Source organism: Rattus norvegicus, chromosome 18, assembly GCF_036323735.1.
Source record: "Rattus norvegicus strain BN/NHsdMcwi chromosome 18, GRCr8, whole genome shotgun sequence".
NCBI classification, from domain to species: Eukaryota; Metazoa; Chordata; class Mammalia; order Rodentia; family Muridae; genus Rattus; species Rattus norvegicus.
In genome coordinates, this window is record NC_086036.1 from 67150560 (window position 1) to 67172449 (window position 21890).

General features: G+C 39.2%; 1 protein-coding gene across 9 annotated transcripts in view; it reads right to left on the bottom strand.

The window, feature by feature from the left end:
- Dcc (DCC netrin 1 receptor) overlaps positions 1-21890 on the bottom strand; it is a 1103888-nt gene that overhangs the window by 6288 nt on the left and 1075710 nt on the right. For all 9 annotated transcript variants that reach the window (XM_008772087.4, XM_063277120.1, XM_063277119.1 and 6 more), the window contains one exon: positions 1985-2127. In XM_008772087.4, the coding sequence (XP_008770309.2) occupies positions 1985-2127 (143 nt within the window). The remainder of the gene's footprint in view (positions 1-1984; positions 2128-21890) is intronic.

A 21890-nucleotide genomic window follows, 5' to 3' on the forward strand; every position in this document is an offset into this window, starting at 1 on the left:
GTTATATGATTGAGACAATGTTCCAGATCATGATTTGTACTGTATTAGCCAATAAACACCACTTAATATCATGGTAAGAGAGCCCCCTGCCCTCATCCTGCTAAGTCAATGTTCACCATACTAAGAAACCTGCAAAAGAATTTGTTCTACAGGATCCTAAGAAAACTCATCTACAGAAGAATGCTCAAGACACAAGGGCACAGGGTACCAACCCATGAGCTTCTTTTAGAATTATGAAAATGTTAATGAATACTTTGGTCATATATCATTTGGAACTAAGCAAGGATTGAGAAATAGCCCATTGACTCAACATAGTCTTTTATAAATAGAGTGAAATGGAGAAATATTACTTGATGAGTCATTTTTGTTTCAGCTCATGATTCCCATTTTTTTCTTCATCTCTTTTTTCTCCTGTTTCTTTTTAGGGCAGGGTCTCACTATGTCCTCCAGAATGGCTTCGAACTCTCTGTGTAGACCAGGTTGGCTTCAAAGTTAGAGCTTTATCAGCCTCTGCCTTAGGCACTACCACACTGGTCCTTGGCCAACCATTTTCAGGGTTGATGCTTTGTTTATCTGGGTGGTGTATCTGAATACAGCTATTTAATTTTTGAAAAACTATTAGTCTACAATCAAATGTGCTTCACAGATGAGACACACACCCAATTCTGAATTCATAATGTGAAAACAGAAGGAAAAATCCCCTTTTTGACATTTGCTTTATATTTATCAGGTGATAATATTTTGAAAAATGGGATTAGACAAAAGACAACATGAAATTAAATTTTATCAATTTTTGTGCTTTTAACATGGTGTCTAGAAAATTTAAAATTATACATGGGGTGGTCACATTATTTCTTTACAGGAAGCTGTTGATCTCTTTGTGACCCGTTTCTGCTTTTCCTTTCATTTGCATGTCTTACTGCCTTTAATACTCTATCCTTTGGTTTCTCTGCATTCAGTCAACTTTTGGTGTGAAACAGGCCACTGGACATTAGAGTCAGAACTTCTCCTAGAAGAAGCCTTTTGTAAATTTAGTATCTTAACCTAATTTTAGATATGGCCACAGATCATGTGACTAGACACATTGAAATGAAGAGTTGTATTCTGACAAAAGAGTAGTAAGTGCCTTGAAATTTTAATCTTGTAGAAGGTGTGTTAAGCATGTAGTGTCTTTCTGCTGAATTTTCAGAAAAAGATACACATTACTGATTTCCTTGGTTTTTCTGTTGTTATATTACTTCATGGTTCAAAAGTATGGCTATGTTTAAAAATTTAAAAGTCATGAAAATATATTGTTATTTGAATAAAATAATCTTTCCATTTTGACAATCAGATTTCTGGTGGAAATAATTTCAACTGAAGAAATTGGTAGGTCATAGACTTATCAAGGACTGATTATAGTTGCTGTTTTTATCCTTTAAGCTTGAATAATTCCTTTCCTAGTATCCCCCATCTTTGCAGTTTTTTCCTTCCCAAACATTGTTTTCATTTCTTCATTTTATATTTTCTTCTGAAGTGTGTGTGTGTGTGTGTGTGTGTGTGTGTGTTAGTTATTATGGTTTTAGAGGTAATGACTACTTCAGAAAAATCTCTTAGAATACAGCTTTCTGTTAAATATCAGTTCAATAATGAATTAGGATTTCAAGATATTTCATAGTAATCACAGGGTGTGTGTGTGTGTGTGTGTGTGTGTGTGTGTGTGTAGACTCTTATGTGCACACACATTTATGGATATATACATGCATATATAAGCATGTATATATGATTGTATATACTTAGCGATTACTTAATATTCTTCTTCTATATAAGGCTGCCCTTAAGTATAAATACATCTACAATTTAAGTAAACTATTGGTATATATCCTTTTTTCCTTTAGGTTTTCTCTTCACATTCAAGCATATGCAAGCTGTAAGAACAATATCCCAATATAATGAGTGCTGAGTGCCTTAAATTGAACAGGATAACTGTGATAAAACTTCTTACACTGGCTGGATCCTCTGTTGGCTTGTGACTCTCTTCAGACACTTCAGGGGCTGTTGGCACAGACACGGGAAGCAAAGGGGACCTTGCCTTTCCTGCTAGCCCAAGGGAGGCCGTTTTAACATGAGTCTTGGGAAGGGTGGGTCCTGGAATAGAAAACACAGGATGATGAAACTAATACATAAAACATCCAAGGAACAATCTCTGTCATGTAGGCCAAATCCAGCAAGCTTCCCTTGACTTTAGCATACTGTGGTGATTCTGACACTTAGAGTGGTGCCATTTTATTTCTCCTGAATGGAAGACAAATTGTGCGAAGGCCTCACTAGATGAAGGTCTTTGAATCATAACGAACTTCAAGTGGATTCCAAATCAGGCAGGGACCTCCAGACTTCTCATCACAACCTACAGAGAATCACGTGAGCTCATTGTCTGCTAGCCTCTGGCTCAGGTTGCAAAGACCTGTACGATAACTCACAAATCTGCTCTAAATTGTATATGAGACAGACATGCGAGCTTATAAGAAAGACTTGCTTGCTCTATAAGAAAATATTAGATATTTCAGCTATACAAAGTTTTGCATAGATAAACTGAGAGCATTTTATTATAGTTATCTTTTGAACAAAAATGAATTGATTTTGTCCTGGTTCCTGTCAAAAATCATATTTTAATATTCATCAAAAACATGCAAAAATATGAAGTCTGTTGAATGACATTTTTTTCTTTACTGTGAAATGAATTGTTTTTTTTTTTTACCTAGTTTGAAATGTACTTTAAAAATTCTGCTTACTATGTAGTAGTATTTCTGTTTCATTGTGGTTAACTTGCAATAAATATTTATAAGGACTTGGTGGTTTGGCCAGCACATCTCACAGGACTAGAGTCATGTCTACTTACCCCCGAAACAAAACTCTAAGACAAAAGGTATAACGCATCAGAGAAGCTACACCCGTGAAGTTTCATCAACATAGCGGCTAGTCAACATAATCCCTGGACAAGGACAACAGTAGTAGCCATGGTAATGTGGAAGGGACTGAGCTCATGAGGCCTCAGACTCAGATGAAGAACTAGAGGCAACTAAGGGATGTTGAGAGTGGGAGAAATGTCTCCTCTCACTTCCCATGTGGGGAAGAGCACACCAATTGCTTATCCAGTAGTAAATAGATAGCCCTGAAAATATACACATCATACAGGCTGAGCAGGTTATATTTATATGTTTATGAAACATATCCACAAGCATGTGCAGACACATGTGCACACACATGCACATACTTATACACAAATAAACACAAATATCAATCAAAAGGGGGCATAGGATGGGTTGGAGGGAGAAATGGAAAAGGAGAAAATGATGTACTTACAATCTCAAAAATTTAAAAGAAAACTTATATAAAAAATTTAAAGGAAGTAATAAAAACTTGCTTCCGTTATAGTCTATCAAAAGTAATGATACATTGGTTCTTCATTTACTGATATTAGTGGGGTACTATAGTCTTTGTAACAGACTCCTATATCAATAAACATACCTGGGTTAATGCACTAACTGTATTAAAGCATAATAATTGGTTTATATGGGACAATGTTTGTAAATAGTCTAGTAAGTCAATAATCTTCTGAATTTTCATATGAATTTTCCTCTGTCATGACTTAAACATACAATTTGTTCTCAATTTAGTTTTATTATTAGTCACCAATGATCAAAGTGTGTAACTAGACACAAAAATCCTGCACTCTCAGCTATTCCTAGTTATTCAATCTTTATTTTCTAACGCTTTTCTAGTTTATTTACCTGTAAAATGGTAATGATGATAGGAACTTGTAAGGATTAAATGAGATTTCTTATTGAAAGTGGGTGAAGGTTGGGGAGATTGCTCAGTCTATAATGATCTTAACATTTCGATCATGAATTCCTGAGTCTGAGCCCAGGAACACATGTAAAAGGTTTGGTTGATTTAGCATGTACTTGCAATTCCAGTGCTGGGGAGGCAGAGTCAGTCTGAGGTCCACTGTCCAGTTAGCCTAGCTTACTCAGTAAGCAAGCTTCAGGCCAGTGAGATATCCTCTTTCAAAAGATAAACCATGTCTGATGTGTGAATGATATCTGATATTCTCTGCTGGCCTTCACATGTACACACACAAACACACACACACACACACACACACACGCACATACACACGCACATACACACACACAGATACACACACACAGAGACACACACAGATATACACACACACACAGACACACACACAGACACAGATATGCACACACACAGACATGTACACAAACAAATCCTATAAAGGAATTATTGATATTCCCTTATTAAAATAATTCTAAGTACTATTTTCTGAGTTTACATGTGAGTTTGTAAGGAGTGGAGTAAAATCAAGTAACCTTAAACTTCCACATTTGGGTACATAGTTCTCCCCAATTATATCTGATTGCCCTGATAAAGGAAGGTTTCTTGACTCATAAGTTATCGAATCTTATCCAGACACATGCTTTTAGGGAACCATGCAAATGGACATGGAGTTCAAACCCTATATTTAGCTCGAGGAACGAATGCTTTTCCTTGTTGATGAATGTGGCGAGTTGTAACATCGATGACTGAACTCTAGCATTGATTGCACTTATTGCTACTGCAATGTTACTTACATATAAGCATACATTTGTCATAATCTTTATAACATATTTCTTCTGTTATAGCCTATAAAACAAACACACATAATTTCAAATGGGGACCTCCTATAAAAATATACATCTTGAGGGCTGATGAGATGGCTCGGCAGGGAAACATGCCTTCTGTGCAAGTCTGATTACTTGGGTTCCATCCTTGGAACTATGGTATGTGTGTGTGTGTATGTTTGCATACATGTACACATCTGCATACATGTGAATGTGTGCATGTGCGTATGTGTTTGTGTGCGTCTGTTAGAGAATCAACTCCAAACGATTGTCTCTGGCCTCCGCCATCATGCTTTCATGGCGAGTGTGCCTGCCCTCGTATACGCATGCCACACATTCTCACACCACGACAACAACAACAACAACAACAACAACAACAACAACAATAACAAACTTCTAAAAGTTGCAACTTGAATTAGTTATTAATAAGAAGAGGTAAGTTGCTGGGATTAAACAAATCTACTACATAAAATGTTAACCAGTCGAAGCAGTTGTTTTGGGGTTTATCCTCCATGATTCAAATTTACTACCAGTATTCTCCAATCAAATGATAGTCCATTCATTCAGAGTTTGTAGAGTGAGCTCGTTCTTCACAAGATGTGAACAAACTATATTACATATTGCATTTTCCTCTCTTTACCCTTTAACCTGTGACTACATGTAGGGTGTCCCTGGCATGATCTTATTTACAAATGGAACCATTATAAAGCCTGTTATTTGAATTGTCAATTGGATCTTCAAGTGACACATGTAATTCGTATCGGTATTTTACATTATGTGACTGGAGACATTCCTTATGGTTTGATAAGTTGCCTAGTAAGCACAGGGCTCTGGGTTCAATTCATAACACTGATAATAGACAGACTGATAAAATAAAATATGGATACTAAGAAAATGTTTAAATGGGAATACACATTTGGCAAAAGAAATCTTATAATTAAAAGTTCCCAAATAACCATGGTATGGTGGTATGCATTATTCCTTATCCAAGCAAGCTGAAGACTTAAGTAAGTGAGATTAGTATGTTCAAGGCTAACCTGGCTACATAGCACGGTTCTGTCTCAAGCTTCATACATAGAACACCTATGGGCTCTGCCTTCTAAACATGAAACAGACAAACAAACAAACAAACACATAAACAAACAAAACAGAACAAATAAGAAGCCCAAACAGACTGCTGTTTAACTTGAGAATATGCTTCTGTTGAATTCCTGCTTTGAGCTACATTTTCTGAGCTGTGTTCATTTATCCTCCTAGAAAGCTTTCCCCATTCTAGGTAAATTCGACTTTAGCTCTTATCCTCACAAAAGTAGTGCGTGCCCTCAGCATTTGGACACCTTTTATGTCTTGATACCTTACTACACATCTCATGCACCCTGTTGACTCTTTTTCTATGGACTTACTTGTACCTGCTTGTCTGGTTTTAATCTAGGCTCCCTAAATGATAAGAAGAGGTCTACTCCTATTTTCAAGGTTTTCCACATGTTTTAAAGAAACTTTAAGTTGGTGAACATTTGCCAGATACATGCAATATGCCCAGTACACACTGAAAATCAGTTCTCCTTAATGCAGGTATTTGCCAAAAAAATGCAAATCTGCCCATCAGAGAAACGAAAGGGCTTATCTTATGGAGAAAATTGTAGCAGGGCCACTTCCTATTTTGCAAGAAGAAACATACATGATAAATATTCTTTTACAATTTACCAGACACATCATTATTCATATCATCCTTAATATTTATCTTAGTGCATTTTTGGAAGATTTGTACGTAGAGAAAATGTGACCTGTAGGCATGGCTTACCATTGTTGCCATAGAAACACTCTTAGATACATTTCCTACCTAACACATGGGCAGCTGCTTGGCATGTTAGATGCCATTTGCCATATTAATATATTGTACTACAACACAGGTGTGCCTAGAGACTACCTTTATTCATACTCATTAAAACGTAAGATCATTAGAAGTGATTTTCTCTAGTGATGAGGTGACAATTATTCATTCTTTCGCAATGAACTAAATCTTATGCAATATCAATACAAAGCGAGCTCTGCACCAGGGATCTAAGAAAACTTGGATCCACACCACAGGGAGTGTGTAAATCTCAACAGACTTTCCTTTCTGAAAAAGTACCATAGCTTCACATTCTTCAGATCTCTGGAACCTCTTAGGGCCTGGATTCTACCCAGTGACCTTCTTTGTGGTTTTGCTAAAAGGAACCTGATGTCCTTAGGAACCAAGGCACTGAGGTGGAACTAATCTTCATAGAATTCACATAAGCGAAGAATTTGAGCAGTTTCCTAGCTTACTGAGAGACTTTGATGTGCAATCTGTGGCTTTACCTGCTTTCTCTTTCCATAGGATGAGGAAGAGTTAAAGGTATGCATATTAGGAAAATTTACCAGGAGGGATTTATTAACAGCCAATTAGACAATATTGACATCAAAACTACTCTTAAGTAAAAGACAAACAATGTATATGGTCTGAAGAGAAACCAGAAATTACAGTAGTTGAGAGAGTGAGAGCTGGCCCTCCATATCACCTGAGCAGCACAGTAGAGATGACCCTGGTGGAGGGGGCTCAAGTGAGCTGTCATCAAGAGCATGACCACAGGAGACCATCCATCTTGCCAGGAAAACACAGTGGAGCTGACCTGACAGTGAAGGCATGGGCGAGCCATCCTCAAGAATGTGAGAGCAGGAGAGATGGCCCTGCTTCCTGCTAATAGTGGCATCAGGTGGCACTAGAGAGCTGTGCCCTGTTGGCTAGGGTGTGGGACAGCAGGCAAGACAAATAGCTTAGTTATCACCCAGGTCGAGATCCATGGCTTTGAGTTGGCCCACTCCAAAATCTACATCATCTGTGAACTGTAAAAGAGCCTGTCCTGCTGTGATCTTCACAACACAGGGCAACAACAAGAAAACCAGAAGGAGTCCTGGTGGAGGATCCAATGATTGTGTGAGAGAAGCCAGAAACTTCAGACTAGACCAATGCCTCATTGTAATGACCATTTACAAGTGAAGATTTGCTGACAGAAGGGTATACTGTGGGACACACTGACACACTACAGATTCCACGATGAGTACATTCTATAATTTGTTTTGTTTTGTTTTATTTAGAGAGAGAGAGCGAGAGAGCGAGAGAGCGAGCGAGAGAGAGAGAGAGAGTTTAATTTTGTTTTCTATTGGGAAGGAGACTGCCAGCGAAGAGGGCTGATATAAGGCAGTGGGAGAATGAATAGGACTGGGGTGCATGGTGTGAAACTCACAAAGAAATAATAAAACAAACTAACAAACTAACAAATGAAAACCCTACTTTTTAGTAACAGGAGAGATTGTAAATCAGAGATTCCCATGAAAGTTTTTGTTCTGGAAAGCTGACCCCATTCTCCTGAGTTGTGCTAGTCCTGTCCCTGTGCTCTGTCTCTGTGTGTACAGCTTTAGAATTTTCTCCTTTGAACCTCAGATATTTTAAGCTGGACACTAGAAGTCTGAGTCCCGAAAAGCTTACTAAGTTGTGCTTTACCCCTTATGAAAGTATTTGAAACTCACGGAGCAATTACTTTCTGATTTGATTGTCTATTTTGTATCCCTAGTCATCTCTGGAGCTACAAGTCTGAGCTAATTCTTGACTGCGTGTCTTATGAGTTACCAGTCACCTTCCCCAACGGGAATATTCTGACTTCATCTTCTATGGCATTGGGACCAAACATATATCTTTATATAAAATAACTAGTCTTGTGGCATGTTCCACTTTGAAGTGAAGCAGGAGTGCAGTCCTCTAGCGTTTACATTAGTGAGTGGAGCCTGAGGACTCTGCCTAAACTAAAGACGTTTCACAGAGCGCCGTTCTGCAGCCAATTACCTGCTGATGAAACGCTGCGGTTTAACCTGAGCTCACCCTTCCACGTTAAGATCCCCTGGATTTCATTTGCAGACAAGGTCTTGGTATATACTTTGTAAACACTGCCTGACTTTTGCTACATGGCTGTCAGGTTATTTGTATGGAATGGTCACCAGTGTACCTGCAGAGTACGGCTGAAAGATTAAATTTGTAGACCTACTATTTGTTATGGGATGGTGGCCCAGGATCTCGGTTTGTTATCCTGTTCACCCTCTTTAAAACATCTCTCATCACATAAATTAGGTAATGCAAAGCCCTCAGATCCAGAGACTCATCTAAAGGACATACAGGTCCATCTGTGGGGGAGGTGGGAGATCAATCCACACAGGTAGCAAGGGCCTGCCACTGCTATAATACTTTTGAATATTATAATTCAGTAAGATGTATATGATTCCTGAAAATGTTATTATCAAAATCTTATAATATCCTGTCCTGTAAATGGAAGTTTTATGAGCATTTTAAGGGCTCCTAAGATATTGGAAAATCTACTTACCCCATCTTGCCCATGCAATCCATCCTCTGTATAACCTACTAGAGAAAAGTTTTCTATGGGATTGGGATAGAGAGCCTCAAGTAGGTTTTGAGCGGGCTAAGATCCTTGTAGGACAGGTTAAACAGCAATAAGTCCCACTACTACACTATTCCTTCTTATTTCCAGTCATCGGGGGTCCAGGAGGCTAGGGGTTATGGGAAGAACAAACAATTCCAATAGGAGTTTGGTTTCAGTCAAGGAAAGGAGCAGAAGCTCCATGCACAGCACCAGAGAAGCAACTCTGATCAAGCATTGCAACAAGTGGGATCCTTAACTCGTTCTACCTCTATAACTATAAAAACAGCTTAACTGACAAGTCTCGATTGAAGGCTTTCTGGCCAATCCTCTTTCCAGTATAGCACACAATAAAAGTCTACAAAGGCAACATGCATAATTATAGCAATGATGTGTGATGTCTTCAAATCCCATCACCAATGCCATGCAGTCTTAGGATCAGAGTGTTTCAAATCCACTGGGCATCTCCCAGTAATTGAAACAACAGGTATGTCAGATAAATTAGTAGAAGGGATATCATGCCTGATACAAAGATGGTACTAGTAGGTATAACAAACAGAATTGTAAGCTATAGTAATACAAATGAACACAGATGCCCTGTGGCTGGAAAGAGTTGCCAATGTGCTGAGCTAAGAGCAGTGTGGATTGTAATTGCTCAATAGACTTGGCCAATGATAATCTGTCTTGATAAGCTGTATTTAGAAGTTTCACTTTATAGATGGCTCAGACAGAAGGAGGTTTGGCAGTGTTGGGTTGGCCGCTGTGGGGACAACAAATGTGTAAATAATATACAATAGAGTTCAAGTTGAATAGAACCTCTGAGAGACTTTCATGTGGCAGACCACAGCCCATTACGTCTCCCTGGAAATCAGGAGGCAGATATTCTTATCAACGTATGGACCATTTCCTCTTAGCTGTCCTTGGAAGCTTCCTATTGGATACAAATAATGTCTGGTCATAGGATAACCAATATAGATTGGAGAATATTTAAGGCTATTGGCATTTCTATTAAATGTTTAGTATTTTACATGCTGCTAAAACATTGCTCTCATTCTATATTATGACATTGACAAATGGATTCCTTGGTTGGACATGTATATAAATCAACCTACCCCATGAGAAAATGGAAAGTGGCCTTGCTAGGGACTATGCCTGCCAGGGAGGGATACAAATGTGGCCTCACATGTGTGGATATTATATGCATTTCTGTACAGAAAGTATAGAACACATAGAACAACCATTTCTATACAAGAGAGTATCATGGAAAGCCACCATTAAGGATCACATCCACCCAAGTGTTACATATGATAGCCATTTCAGAACTGAACAGAACAGGAACAGTTCTGTTGGTGCAGATAACCAAGCGTGATGATATTTCTATCTACAGTACAACCCTACTGGATCTTGGTTAATTTAATGTAAAAATGTGGTGTTAGAAACTAACCTGTCTTTTTCTTGAACCCCATGAGAGAAAGACCAAAAGAATAATCATTAGCCACCCTTGCTCGTGTGACTAATTGTGAATCACAATTGTGAATTGTGTACATTTCTAACCTATCCTATTTCTTTGCTTTGAACAAACTATGCCACCAGAATTCATGTAAGACCTAAGATTAATCTCTGAAGAGGCTAAGAAGTTGGAAGCACTTGACCCAGACACATAGACCCCAATAGACATTTTGACAAACCAAAGAGGGATATGGCTTACTCTTTTAAGGCATTGGCAAAAATAGTAATGAGTACAAAATTAACCATTTCATTAGTATATTGAACTCTTGTTTCTCAACGTCTGCAGATGACAAGGTTCCTACTGGTTTTTGGAGTATGCATGCACAATTTCAATGTAACTTCTATGGGTTGAATCAGGGCAATGTATCAAAGGAAAATAAAAGATAAATATCAAAAGAAAACCTTCCATTGATCTGAGCTGCTAGTGTAATATAAACTTAACCTTATAGTCAGCATGCTCTAAGCTCTGTTCCAAATACAAGGGATGACTTTCAGAATGCTATCAAGAAGAGTCATCTTGCTTTGAGAAGGAGATAGAAGCACACAGGTAGTGAGAACAAGTGAGAAGATGAACTGGAGAAATTGGAGAACTCTTCTGCTAGCATTTAGGTATGGAGAAATGGGGATTCCCAACCAGAAACATCTAGCTGATGGGAAAAATGAAGTATTTTGAATTTACTGTATTCTTTTTCCCAAGTCAGTGAGTGTGATCTATAAAATGAAGTCCTGACAAATGTCCACACTCTCTGAGAAGAAATCATAGCTTCCGTGACTATCACAAATGCCTAGAGAAGCCAACTTAAATGGCAAGGAATTCTATGTTGCGTCATATTTTAATAGCCTCTAGAACATTGTCACTAGATGTTACTATTTCGAGCTGATATTGAAGCAGTATGTTGTGGTGGGAGTGGAAGGACACACAGGATGCAAAATGAGGGATAAAGACAGGAAGGAGCCAATGGTTCTGCCTCTTATGTGTTTCATTGGTTCCCAGTAGTGCTTCAGTCAAACAAGGAAGATTTTAAACAGCATTTTGAGGGACAGGTGTTTGTGCTATAACAGTCACATTAATTACCCTGATAGCTTAATTTCTCTGACTCTTGAATTCTTCATAGCTATCAAAACCAAGGAATCTGTATTCTAGATTATAACCTATAAAAATAATATGAAAATCTAATACAGCTATCTTGCCTGCATTTCATTTTATTTCTTATTTTTAACAATTTGGTGTTCTAAAAATATCCATAGGAGGGGATATGAAGGCAAAGTTTAGAGCAGAGACTGAAGAAACAGCCATTCAGAGCCTGCCCTACATGTGGCCCATATATATATATCTCCACCAAAACTAGATAAGATTGATGAAGCTAAGAAGTGCATGCTGTTCCCCTTTTAAAGAAGGAGTGAAGCATTCACATTTTGATCATCCGTCTTGAGTTTCATTTGTTCTAGGCATCTAGGGTAATTCAAGCATTTGGGCTAATAGCCACTTATCAATGAGTGCATACCATGTGTGTTTTTCTGTGATTGGGTTACCTCAGGCAGGGAATAGAGAGGCAAAGATTAAAACAGAGACAGAAGGAACACCCATTCAGAGCCTGCCTCACATGTGGACCATACATATACAGCCATTCAATTAGACAAGATGGATGAAGCAAAGAAGTGCAGGCCGACAGGAGCCGGATGTAGATCTCTCCCGAGAGACACAGCCAGAATACAGCAAACACAGAGGCGTATGCCAGCAGCAAACCACTGAACTGAGAATAGGACCCCCGTTGAAGGAATCAGAGAAAGAACTGGAAGAGCTTGAAGGGGCTCGAGACCCCGTATGTACAACAATGCCAAGCAACCAGAGCTTCCAGGGACTAAGCCACTACCCAAAGACTATACATGGACTGACCCTGGATTCTGACCTCATAGGTAGCAATGAATATCCTAGTAAGAGCACCAGTGGAAGGGGAAGCCCTGGGTCCTGCTAAGACTGAACCGCCAGTGAACTAGATTGTTGGGGGGAGGGCGGCAAGGGGGGGAGGATGGGGAGGGGAACACCCATAAAGAAGGGGAGGGGGGAGAGGGATGTTTGCCCGGAAACCGGGAAAGGGAATAACACTCGAAATGTATATAAGAAATACTCAAGTTAAAAAAAAAAAAAAAAGAAGTGCATGCTGACAGGAACCAGATATAGATCTCTCCTGAGAGGCACAGCCAGAGCATGTCAAATACAGAGGCGAATGCTAGCAGCAAACCACTAACTGAGAATGGGACCCCTGTTGGAGGAATGAGAGAAAGGATTGAAGGAGCTGAAGGGGCTTGAGACCCCATAAGGACAACAATGCTAACCAACCAGCGCTCTCAGGGACTAAAACAACCCAAAGCCTATACATGGACTGACCCATGGCTCCAACTGCATATGTAGCAGAGGATGGCCTTTTTGGGCATCAATGGAAGGAGAAGCCCTTGGTCCTGCCAAGGTTGGACCCACCCCCCCACCCCAGTGTATTGGAATGTCTGTGGGGGAGCGATAAGGGGGGTGAATGGGGAGGGGAACTCCCTTATAGAAGAAAGTGAGGAGTAGGGGAGAGGGGGCTTATGGACAGGAAACTGGGAAAGAGTATGACATTTAAAATGTAAATTAAGAAATACCCAGTAAAAATAATTTGGTGTTCTAAAAATTTATTTTTATTTCATCTGCTGGTGGTGACATTTTATTTTGTTTAAATCAGCTCCCTACTCCACTGTTTTTAACTCTCTGGGGCTCCTTCCCAAACCCAAGCCCACCCAATTAAGCTTTCTATTTAATGACTTGCATCTCCTCAAGATTTAGGAAGACTGTGACCAACATGGGGGCAGATGCATCGCTAATCCCAGGACAGGGAGACTAAGGTGGGAAGACTACTGAGCACTCAAAGCCATTCTAGCACCAAGCACTCGACTCGGATTCAGTCAACAAAGTACAAAAATAAAACAAAATTAGAAAACGTAAGAAAACCATATTAGAAAATATTGGATAACACATTGATAAAAATGTATCCCAAAAAGCATTTCTCATCAACTCGTAAAACTTGACTTACAAGGGATAACAATTTGCCCTTAAATCATTGCTTTATGGAAAAATAGTCCTTTCTAAAATCATTAATAAAACCTATAACAACACTTTTGCTCATTTTCTGCTTTTTATTCTTCACACTGTAAGTTAAGTAAAATAACACAGTATTAGACTTCTATGAGTTTAAATGATCCATGGTTAATTGAAATGTTTCAATTTGCAAATGCTTCAGTTGAAGCCACTGCACAATTTTCTGTGCCTGGGGTGCAGGCTGGAGAAGCACTTCAGGAGACCCTTGGTGCAACACCGGAAGCTGCTATGTTAAATAAATGCTTTTACGTGGTTATACAACTAATTAAGTGAGCAGCGCTTTGGTTTTAATGTTGTCTCCTCAGCAGGACCCACTAAGCAGGGAGATACAAATGGTGTTGGAGCTTCGCGACGGGCCAGCAGCGTGCATCCGGGGAAGACGAAGAGTCTCAGCATGCATTTACTGTTCTAAGCTTTATTTCCACAGCGTAGTTATTAAACATTTCATTTGCTCATTAGGTGCATAATATATGACGGCCAGGTGCAGCCTCCTGCTAGCGTCTTCTTGCCGAGTTGCTCCCAAGTACAATATTTTCTATGGTGAGAAACACCGAGCTCGACTGGAGCTCGAATGTCTTGCCCAGACTGCCCTGCGGTGGATCGAGGCCGCAATGCATCCTGGGTCCAATCTTAGCTTTGACATTAATAGTCTTCCCTATTTTTTCCTGTAGCCATCTCTAGCTTCCATTCTTTCGTTTTTATGAATAAGACTGGAGAACAATGGATTCTCCTTTGTCTCCTACCTATTCTAAAGGGGCGACTGAAAAGGCCTCTTTCTGTCTGGTTTCGATGTGAAAATTATTCTGATATGTACATATTTTAAAGTAATCAGTCTGGCCATGTCATCAGAGGACGATGAAGGTATTGCAAAATCTCCTGCATATCTCATATTGGAAGAGGTTTGGTACTATGGGAGAAATGTGAACTACATATGCCAAACTGTATAGTCCCCTTCTTTACTATTATATGTTCACAAAATATTACAAAGAGAAAGCAAGCAGCTGTATTTGCTTGTATACAAGAGCCACAGGAGTTCCTTACAAGCAGCGGCCTCATTTCGAACATGAAGGATTTGGTGTTGGTCTTAAGGCGCTTGACTGTACAACACAGCAGACTGGATTGCACTGTAAGAGAAACACGCATTCAAAGGAAACCTTTACTAAGGAAAGGCCTTTTCTCTTCTACCATTCCTACTTCTCTTTGGTGATGGAAAGACATAGCAGGGGATGTGCTGACCAGGGGTCTAGCCTCTCTCCCCATATAAATCCCCCTAAGTCAAAGGAGCTACAACAGGCAAGGATGTAGCAAAGGTCACTACTGCAGTTCTTAACTCTGCCTGTTTATTGACACAGAGCTCTCCAATTGTGGAGACTGCATTTATTAAGGAACTAGGGAAGGCCTGACTGTTATAGAGTAAGTCAACAGTCACCTGGGGAGGAGAGGAAAGAGACCTCCTAGTCATTCCTACCTTGTTGTTCCAGAAGGCCCTAGCTTACTGGGTTTGCATTCAGTCATTAGTGCATTATCTCTATTTTGCCTGTGTGCCCCAGAACCCAAAGGAAAGACTAGGTGCTGACGTCTCTGCTTGGGGGCAAAGAAACTACGATCACGCACACTTTTTCTTCTATGTTCCTTAAAATATACTTCCTAAGCACACTTTATTGTGTTGTCTTGGAGACAAGAAATTAAAAGTTCAAAGAAGACAAGGGAGTGCCTATGTCTACTCAACTAGTGTCAGGGTTTAAGGATTTCTCCTATGAGGGTATACTTTTTTTCATGGATAAAAATAATCTAACAGTTAACCAAGAAGATATAACTAGAAATCATAGGGAACAAACTAGACAATCTTGGGGATGTGAGGGAGAGACTAAGAATGGGATGGCAGGAAGATGGGAGCATGGTGTTGGTGACTTACAGGGGCAAAATCAGAAGAAAGGATGGTAATAAATACTACAGATTTCTGCTCTCTGTTCTCTCTGTCACTGTAAATACATGACTCATGATAGAGTGCACTCTGTGCCTGAACCCCTGCAGGTAACCCCCTCTTTCTGTATTGTAACTAAATCTATTCTGGTATAATAGAGAAAACCTTATATCATTAAAGGAATGGGAAACTTTGAAGAGTCATTAAGACCCAGTCTTTGTGAGATAGTCTTCATTGGAAAAATATACATCAAAATTGTCTGCACATACTCGTACTTTTTTCTTCCCTCTCAGGCAATTATCATCATTCCCACACCCCATCATTTCCCACTTCCTTTCTACACATTAAATATGGGAAACCACAAGCCATTTATTCTTCTCCAAGACAGAAAAATGATTCAGTAATGCAACCAATGGCGAATCAACCACAGCTCTCCAACTGCCTCAATGTATTTGAATTTTAATGATAAATGGCAGAAGGGTGAGACGAGGAACTGAAAGACTTTCTTTCGTCATTTCATCTACCTGTTTAAATGATGCTTTGCTTCCTCATATAGCTCTCAAATGTAATGGTAATGTTTTATTTTCCAGCACCCTCTCCTTCTGGCTGAACAATGAGCTGATAATCCAATAATTATTCTCCTGAGGTTATTTAGTAATCGTCTAATAAACCATCTCGTAGTCTTAATGAAAACATACATTAATGATTGCTCTACAGTCCCTCCTTTGCATATTGGAATCTAACTACCAAATTCAACTATGCAAATGAAGGGCTATGTGATAGTAACTGGAAACAAAACAAAGCAACAATAACAATAATGACAAAACCGGAAACAAACAAACAGAAATCCCAGATCTCCAAAATAGCACAGGAAATAGACTGACCAATCTTACTGGAAACATGAGTCTAAATATGGTTCCAGTTATCCCTGAAACTGTACAGTTCCTAGCTATGAGAGGTGTTGTTTATTTTATATTTTGTAAAGGAGGAGACTGAATCTTAGGAGAATTTTAAAGATTTGAAAGGTACTCCTGGGCATATATCCAAAAGATGTTCCAACATATAACAAGGATACATGCTCCACTATGTTCATGGCAGCCTTATTTATTATAGCCAGAAACTGGAAAAAACCCAGATGTGCTTCAACAAAGCAATAGATACAGAAAATGTAGTACATCTACACAGTGGAGTACTACTCAGCTATCAAAAACAATGACTTCATGAAATTCTTAGGGGAAATGGATGGAACTGGAAAATATCATCCTGAGTGAGGTACCCGAATCACAAAAGAATACACATGATATGCCCTGACTGATAAATGGATTTTAGTTCAAAATCTCGGAATACCCAAGATACAATTTACAGATCACATGAAGCTCAAGAAGAAAGAAGACCAAAGTATTGATGCTTCAGTTTTAAGAAGGGGGAACAAAGTACTCACAGGAGGAAATATGAAGACAAAGTGTGGAGCAGAGACTGAAGGAAAGGCCATCCAGAAACTGCCCCATCTGGGGATCCATCCCATATATATAGTCACCAAACCCAGACAATATTGCAGATTTCAAAAAGTGCTTGCTGACAGGAGCCTGGTATGAATGTCTCCTGAAAAGCTCTGCCAGAGTCTGACAAAAACAGAGGCGGATGCTCGAAGCCAACCATTGGTCTGAGAACAGGGTCCCCAATGGAGGAGTCAGAGAAAGGACTGAAGGAGCTGAAGGAGTTTGCAACCCCATAGGAAGAACAATATGAGGCAACCAACCAGAGCCCCTAGAGCTTCCAGGGACTAAACCACCATCCAAAGAGTACATATGGAGTGATCCATGTCTTCAGCAGCAAATGTAGGAGAGGATGGGCCTTGTCGGGTATCAATGGGAGGAGAGGCCCTTGATCCTGTGAAGGCTCGATGTCCCATTGTAGGGGAATGCCAGGGCAGGTAGGCTGCAGGGAGTGGGTGCGTGGGTGAAGGAGCACCCTCACAGAAGCATGGGGAGGGGGCACGGTATAAGAGGTTTGCTGAGGGGAAACCAGGAAATGGAATATTTAAAATGTAAATAAAGAAATATCCAATAAAAGAAAAAAAGAAAAAAATTAAAAAGAAATGAAAGAAAAGAAAGGAACTAGGCTTGTTGAATAGCCCTTGTATAAAATTTATGCTGGGAAACAATGAATCCCAGGTAGAAAGGACGTCCTCAAGGACGGATCAATGTCCAGTCTGTTTGTGTCCTTGCTATTTGCCCAGTGCCTGACTCACTGAGAGCAGGGCCAGCCCAGTGCTTTGATGGAAGGCTTACCATCGATAAAATCACGGTGGCCAAAAGCAGCAAGAAGGTGAAGAGACAGCAGAAAGGTTGTACCAGCAATTTTCCTTGTTCTTCACAAGTGGCTTCATAGAATAATTCGAGGAAATCAGCAAAGATCTAAGGAAGTGGATTCGGCTGAGCTGTTATACGCCCACCCCTTCCCTGATGCTTTTCTGTGGTTCCCAGTTCAAAGTCACAAATACCCAGCCAATAAATAAAGCAACAGAAACTCACGATCTTCCACTGGTCTTTTAAATGTACTCCCTCTGTCTTCCGGTCCAAAGGCAGATAATTATCCACAGGCCAGCCATCGGTCTCTTTAAGGGGCCTGCCTTGACTTTCTGTAGTCTATTGCTTTTCTACAATGTCATATCGAGATTCCCCTCAGTTAGTTTAAGAAATATTCTGACCCATTTGGTATAAAGGGGGCATTTCTTTCTTCTGCTCAAATAAATTATTTGATTTTTTTTAGTCCTGTTGACTGTATTTGCAACAAGAAACCCCCCCAAAAATACTTAATAATATATAACTATTCTGATTTATTTCTTTTGTTCGGTTAGGAAGATGGTCAATTTTATTCTTCATGAAACAGTTTACTTCAGTAGCTAATTTTTGTCCATATTGTAGTGATAGAACTTTGGAAACTTCAAATTCTCAATTCATAGATAAATAGCATTGCATCTGTATCTATGTAATTTAATAAAATATCTTTTAAATGCAGAAGCACTTAGATACCCATGCTTCAGCCTCTTACAACTTTATTAACTGTATACTTGATATAGACTATAACTGTAATACTAAATTATTTATAATAACACATAGTAGATAATGTTCCTGGTAAATATTTCATGTGTAGTTTAAGATAATAACTTCTAACTTTCAAAATTCACATTACTGTGTGCACATTGAGTTAATTTCCTTTCTTAAAGAAAAACAGATGACCATAAAGACTTTGTTTTGTTTTTTACTCCTGATTCACAAGATCTTGCTTTCTTAACATTGTAAAATAATTTATTTTAATTTGGTCTCATTGTTTAGTGGAACACAATGAAGAACATAGATGTACACACATAAATACACACACACACAAACACGGATTTGTATCACAACTATGTTTAGAATGTGGCTTGCAGATTACACTGTGGTATTGGCACACTGACACCTTAATTCAATCACTTCCAATTTTATATGGGTATTTTTTTTATTAACTTGAGTATTGCACTCATTGATAAGTGGCTATTAGCCCTAATGTTTGAATTACCCTAGATGCACAGAACACATGAAACTCAAGAAGGATGACCAAAACGCGAAGGCTTCACTCCTCCTTATATGGGTATTTCTTAAATTAACCCAATCTCTTTATATATATATATTATTTTTTAAGAGGATACTAAAATTCTCACTGAACCTCTATTAGTCAACAATGTTTGGTTATATATTTTAAAAATATTTTCAAATACAAAAATAAAAAAAATACTTCCCCTTTTGAATGCCAAAGACCAATATAGGAATAGCTGGTGTAAGCTTTGCTTTTATCAACGTTGAACAACTTTCTGAATTTTGTAACTATTCACCTCACGGGATGCTCTACACTTGCATGTTACGATTCTCTGAACTTTTTGTCTTTTGCCTTCCCTAGACTACAGGACTGTATGTGTATCTATGTACATACACCCATGTTAGAAATATCCCTATATGTGTATAGTCTAGTGAATGTTGAGACTTTACGGGCATAGCTTCTGAAGTTGCTAGGAAGCACAATTTCACAGAAAACTCTATGATCCTCTAGTTATTAGAATATTCTATCTGTTTTTCCACACTGTTCTCGGTGAGTCCCTACCCAGTTAACGAGAAGATATTGGCAGGCCTAGTATGGTTCAGGTCCTTTTGGGTAATGCAGCTGGTGAGGGTTCAAGTGTGCAATGGCCATGCTATTTGCAGAAGACTGTGTTCTCTTATCCTCTGTCTCTCACATCCTTTCTACACTTCTTCTGTAATATCCCCGAATCACGAAAGGGATGATAGGGATGTCTCGCTTATAAATAGTCATGTATTCCCACAGTTTTGGGCAGCTATGCGTCTTTGCAGTTACCTCTGGCCACTGCAAAACAAAAGTTTGTCTGAACAAAGCCCAAAGGAGCACTACCCTCTGGGGACGAACATGGTAATTTAGAAGTAATTTGGTAGACACACCATGTCTGTTTAACAGAACAACCATTGCAGGTCCCTAGCACCCGTAATTTCCCCAGCTGTGGAGAAATCAATGGCCACATTTACAACACCCGATATGAATTCCTTCCTGAGGAATGGGCGCCCAGTCCAATTATAACGTGATTGGCTATCACTCTAAAAGAATGACAGTGCACATCTTGCATGTCAGATCAATCATGAATGTGCAGGGTCCACAGTAGACTATTGAAGACTTCTTCCCTTCAGCAGCTTCCATAGTACTTTCTAGTACAACGAGGGCTGACAGCAGGAAAGGCGCTTCTGGCTTAGTTCCTGATGAATGTTCTATATCCTGTGGTCACAGCGTATAGTATTTTTTTTTTTTTTTTTTTGCTATAAGGTCTTAGCCTCCATGAAACAGCAAGGACAATTTTCTGAATTGTTTCTCGAGCCCTGACTGCTTTTCTGAGAACAGCTCATAGGGAGGCAGTTCACCAATGACAATGTTCTTTCGTGTAATCAACTGTGGCTTCAGGGGACAGCTTTATCTACGCACACAGGGTACTCGCATTCAAACGCCTTTCTCAATGTTTAATTTTGAATTAGCTTACCACTTTATCAGATTCCCCTATAGCTCTTTCATGCATCTTCAGTTTGGTAAATACTTTCCTAATAAAATCTTGTAAGAAATATTCCAAATTAAGGTATCTTTGCTCGAAGGAACTATTGTATTTATAATGGCTATTTTCTTAGTAGCATTGTTTTATCTCTTGGACATCCTTTTTGCTCTACCATAAAATGGAGATGTGTCCTAAGTTAGTATTGAAACTTGGATTTTTTCCTTCAGGTTGTTTTCCTAGGAGCTGGGATGTTATTTTAATCACTATCTGTTGAAATGCACACTTTCTGAAGATGATTCTGAGCTACCACTTCATGACTGTCCCCATGAATGCTACATTGCTCCCTACGCACAGTGGTTTTTCTCCTGGACTCCCTCTTCCTCCTCAGCGTCCTTTCTCCTCACAGGCAAACTTTCCCACTACTTCATTCTTTCTGTTAGCTTATACCAAGGTTCCCGAAGACACAGCGATCAAACAACAGTCACTTGGGTTTCACCTTCCTTCCATCTAATTATTCACTATTCAAATATTTCTTCTTCGAAGAGATAAGTCTCACAACTTTCATTTCTTCTCCTCTCTGCTCTTTGAATGCATGGCATTTTTTTTTAAATCTTGTTCTTGGTTTACTATTTGACCTTGGTTTACTATTTGACCTAGGTTTACTATTGAACCTTTCTTAATAACAACTCAGTTGTCACTTATCACTTCTGTCTTTTCCCAGTGTATAAACTCACTATCCCCTGGGTACAAAACTTTGAGGTAAGAGTATTATTTTACACATAAATGTACAAATGCCATTGCAGACTTTCCTGATATAGTTTTGTGTTTGCCCAGCTGTCTGGGAGTAGGATACACAGTGACATCGTCCAGAATGAGATTTTGTTTAGCCTCAGCTCTTTAGTGACAATGATCCCAGTTTAAGTTCTCATAGTCCTAGGTTCACACCAGGCAGGAATGGGCATGGTTTATTTTACAGTTGCTGTGCAATGCAGAGGTGCAAAGCTTGTGCAAAGTGGCAAGCTTCTTGCTGTGTACAGCTAACAGAAAATAAACTACTAATGAGCAGGACTGTATTACAAAACAATGATTTCCTTTATTATACTGAGATACCAGAATAGGCTGG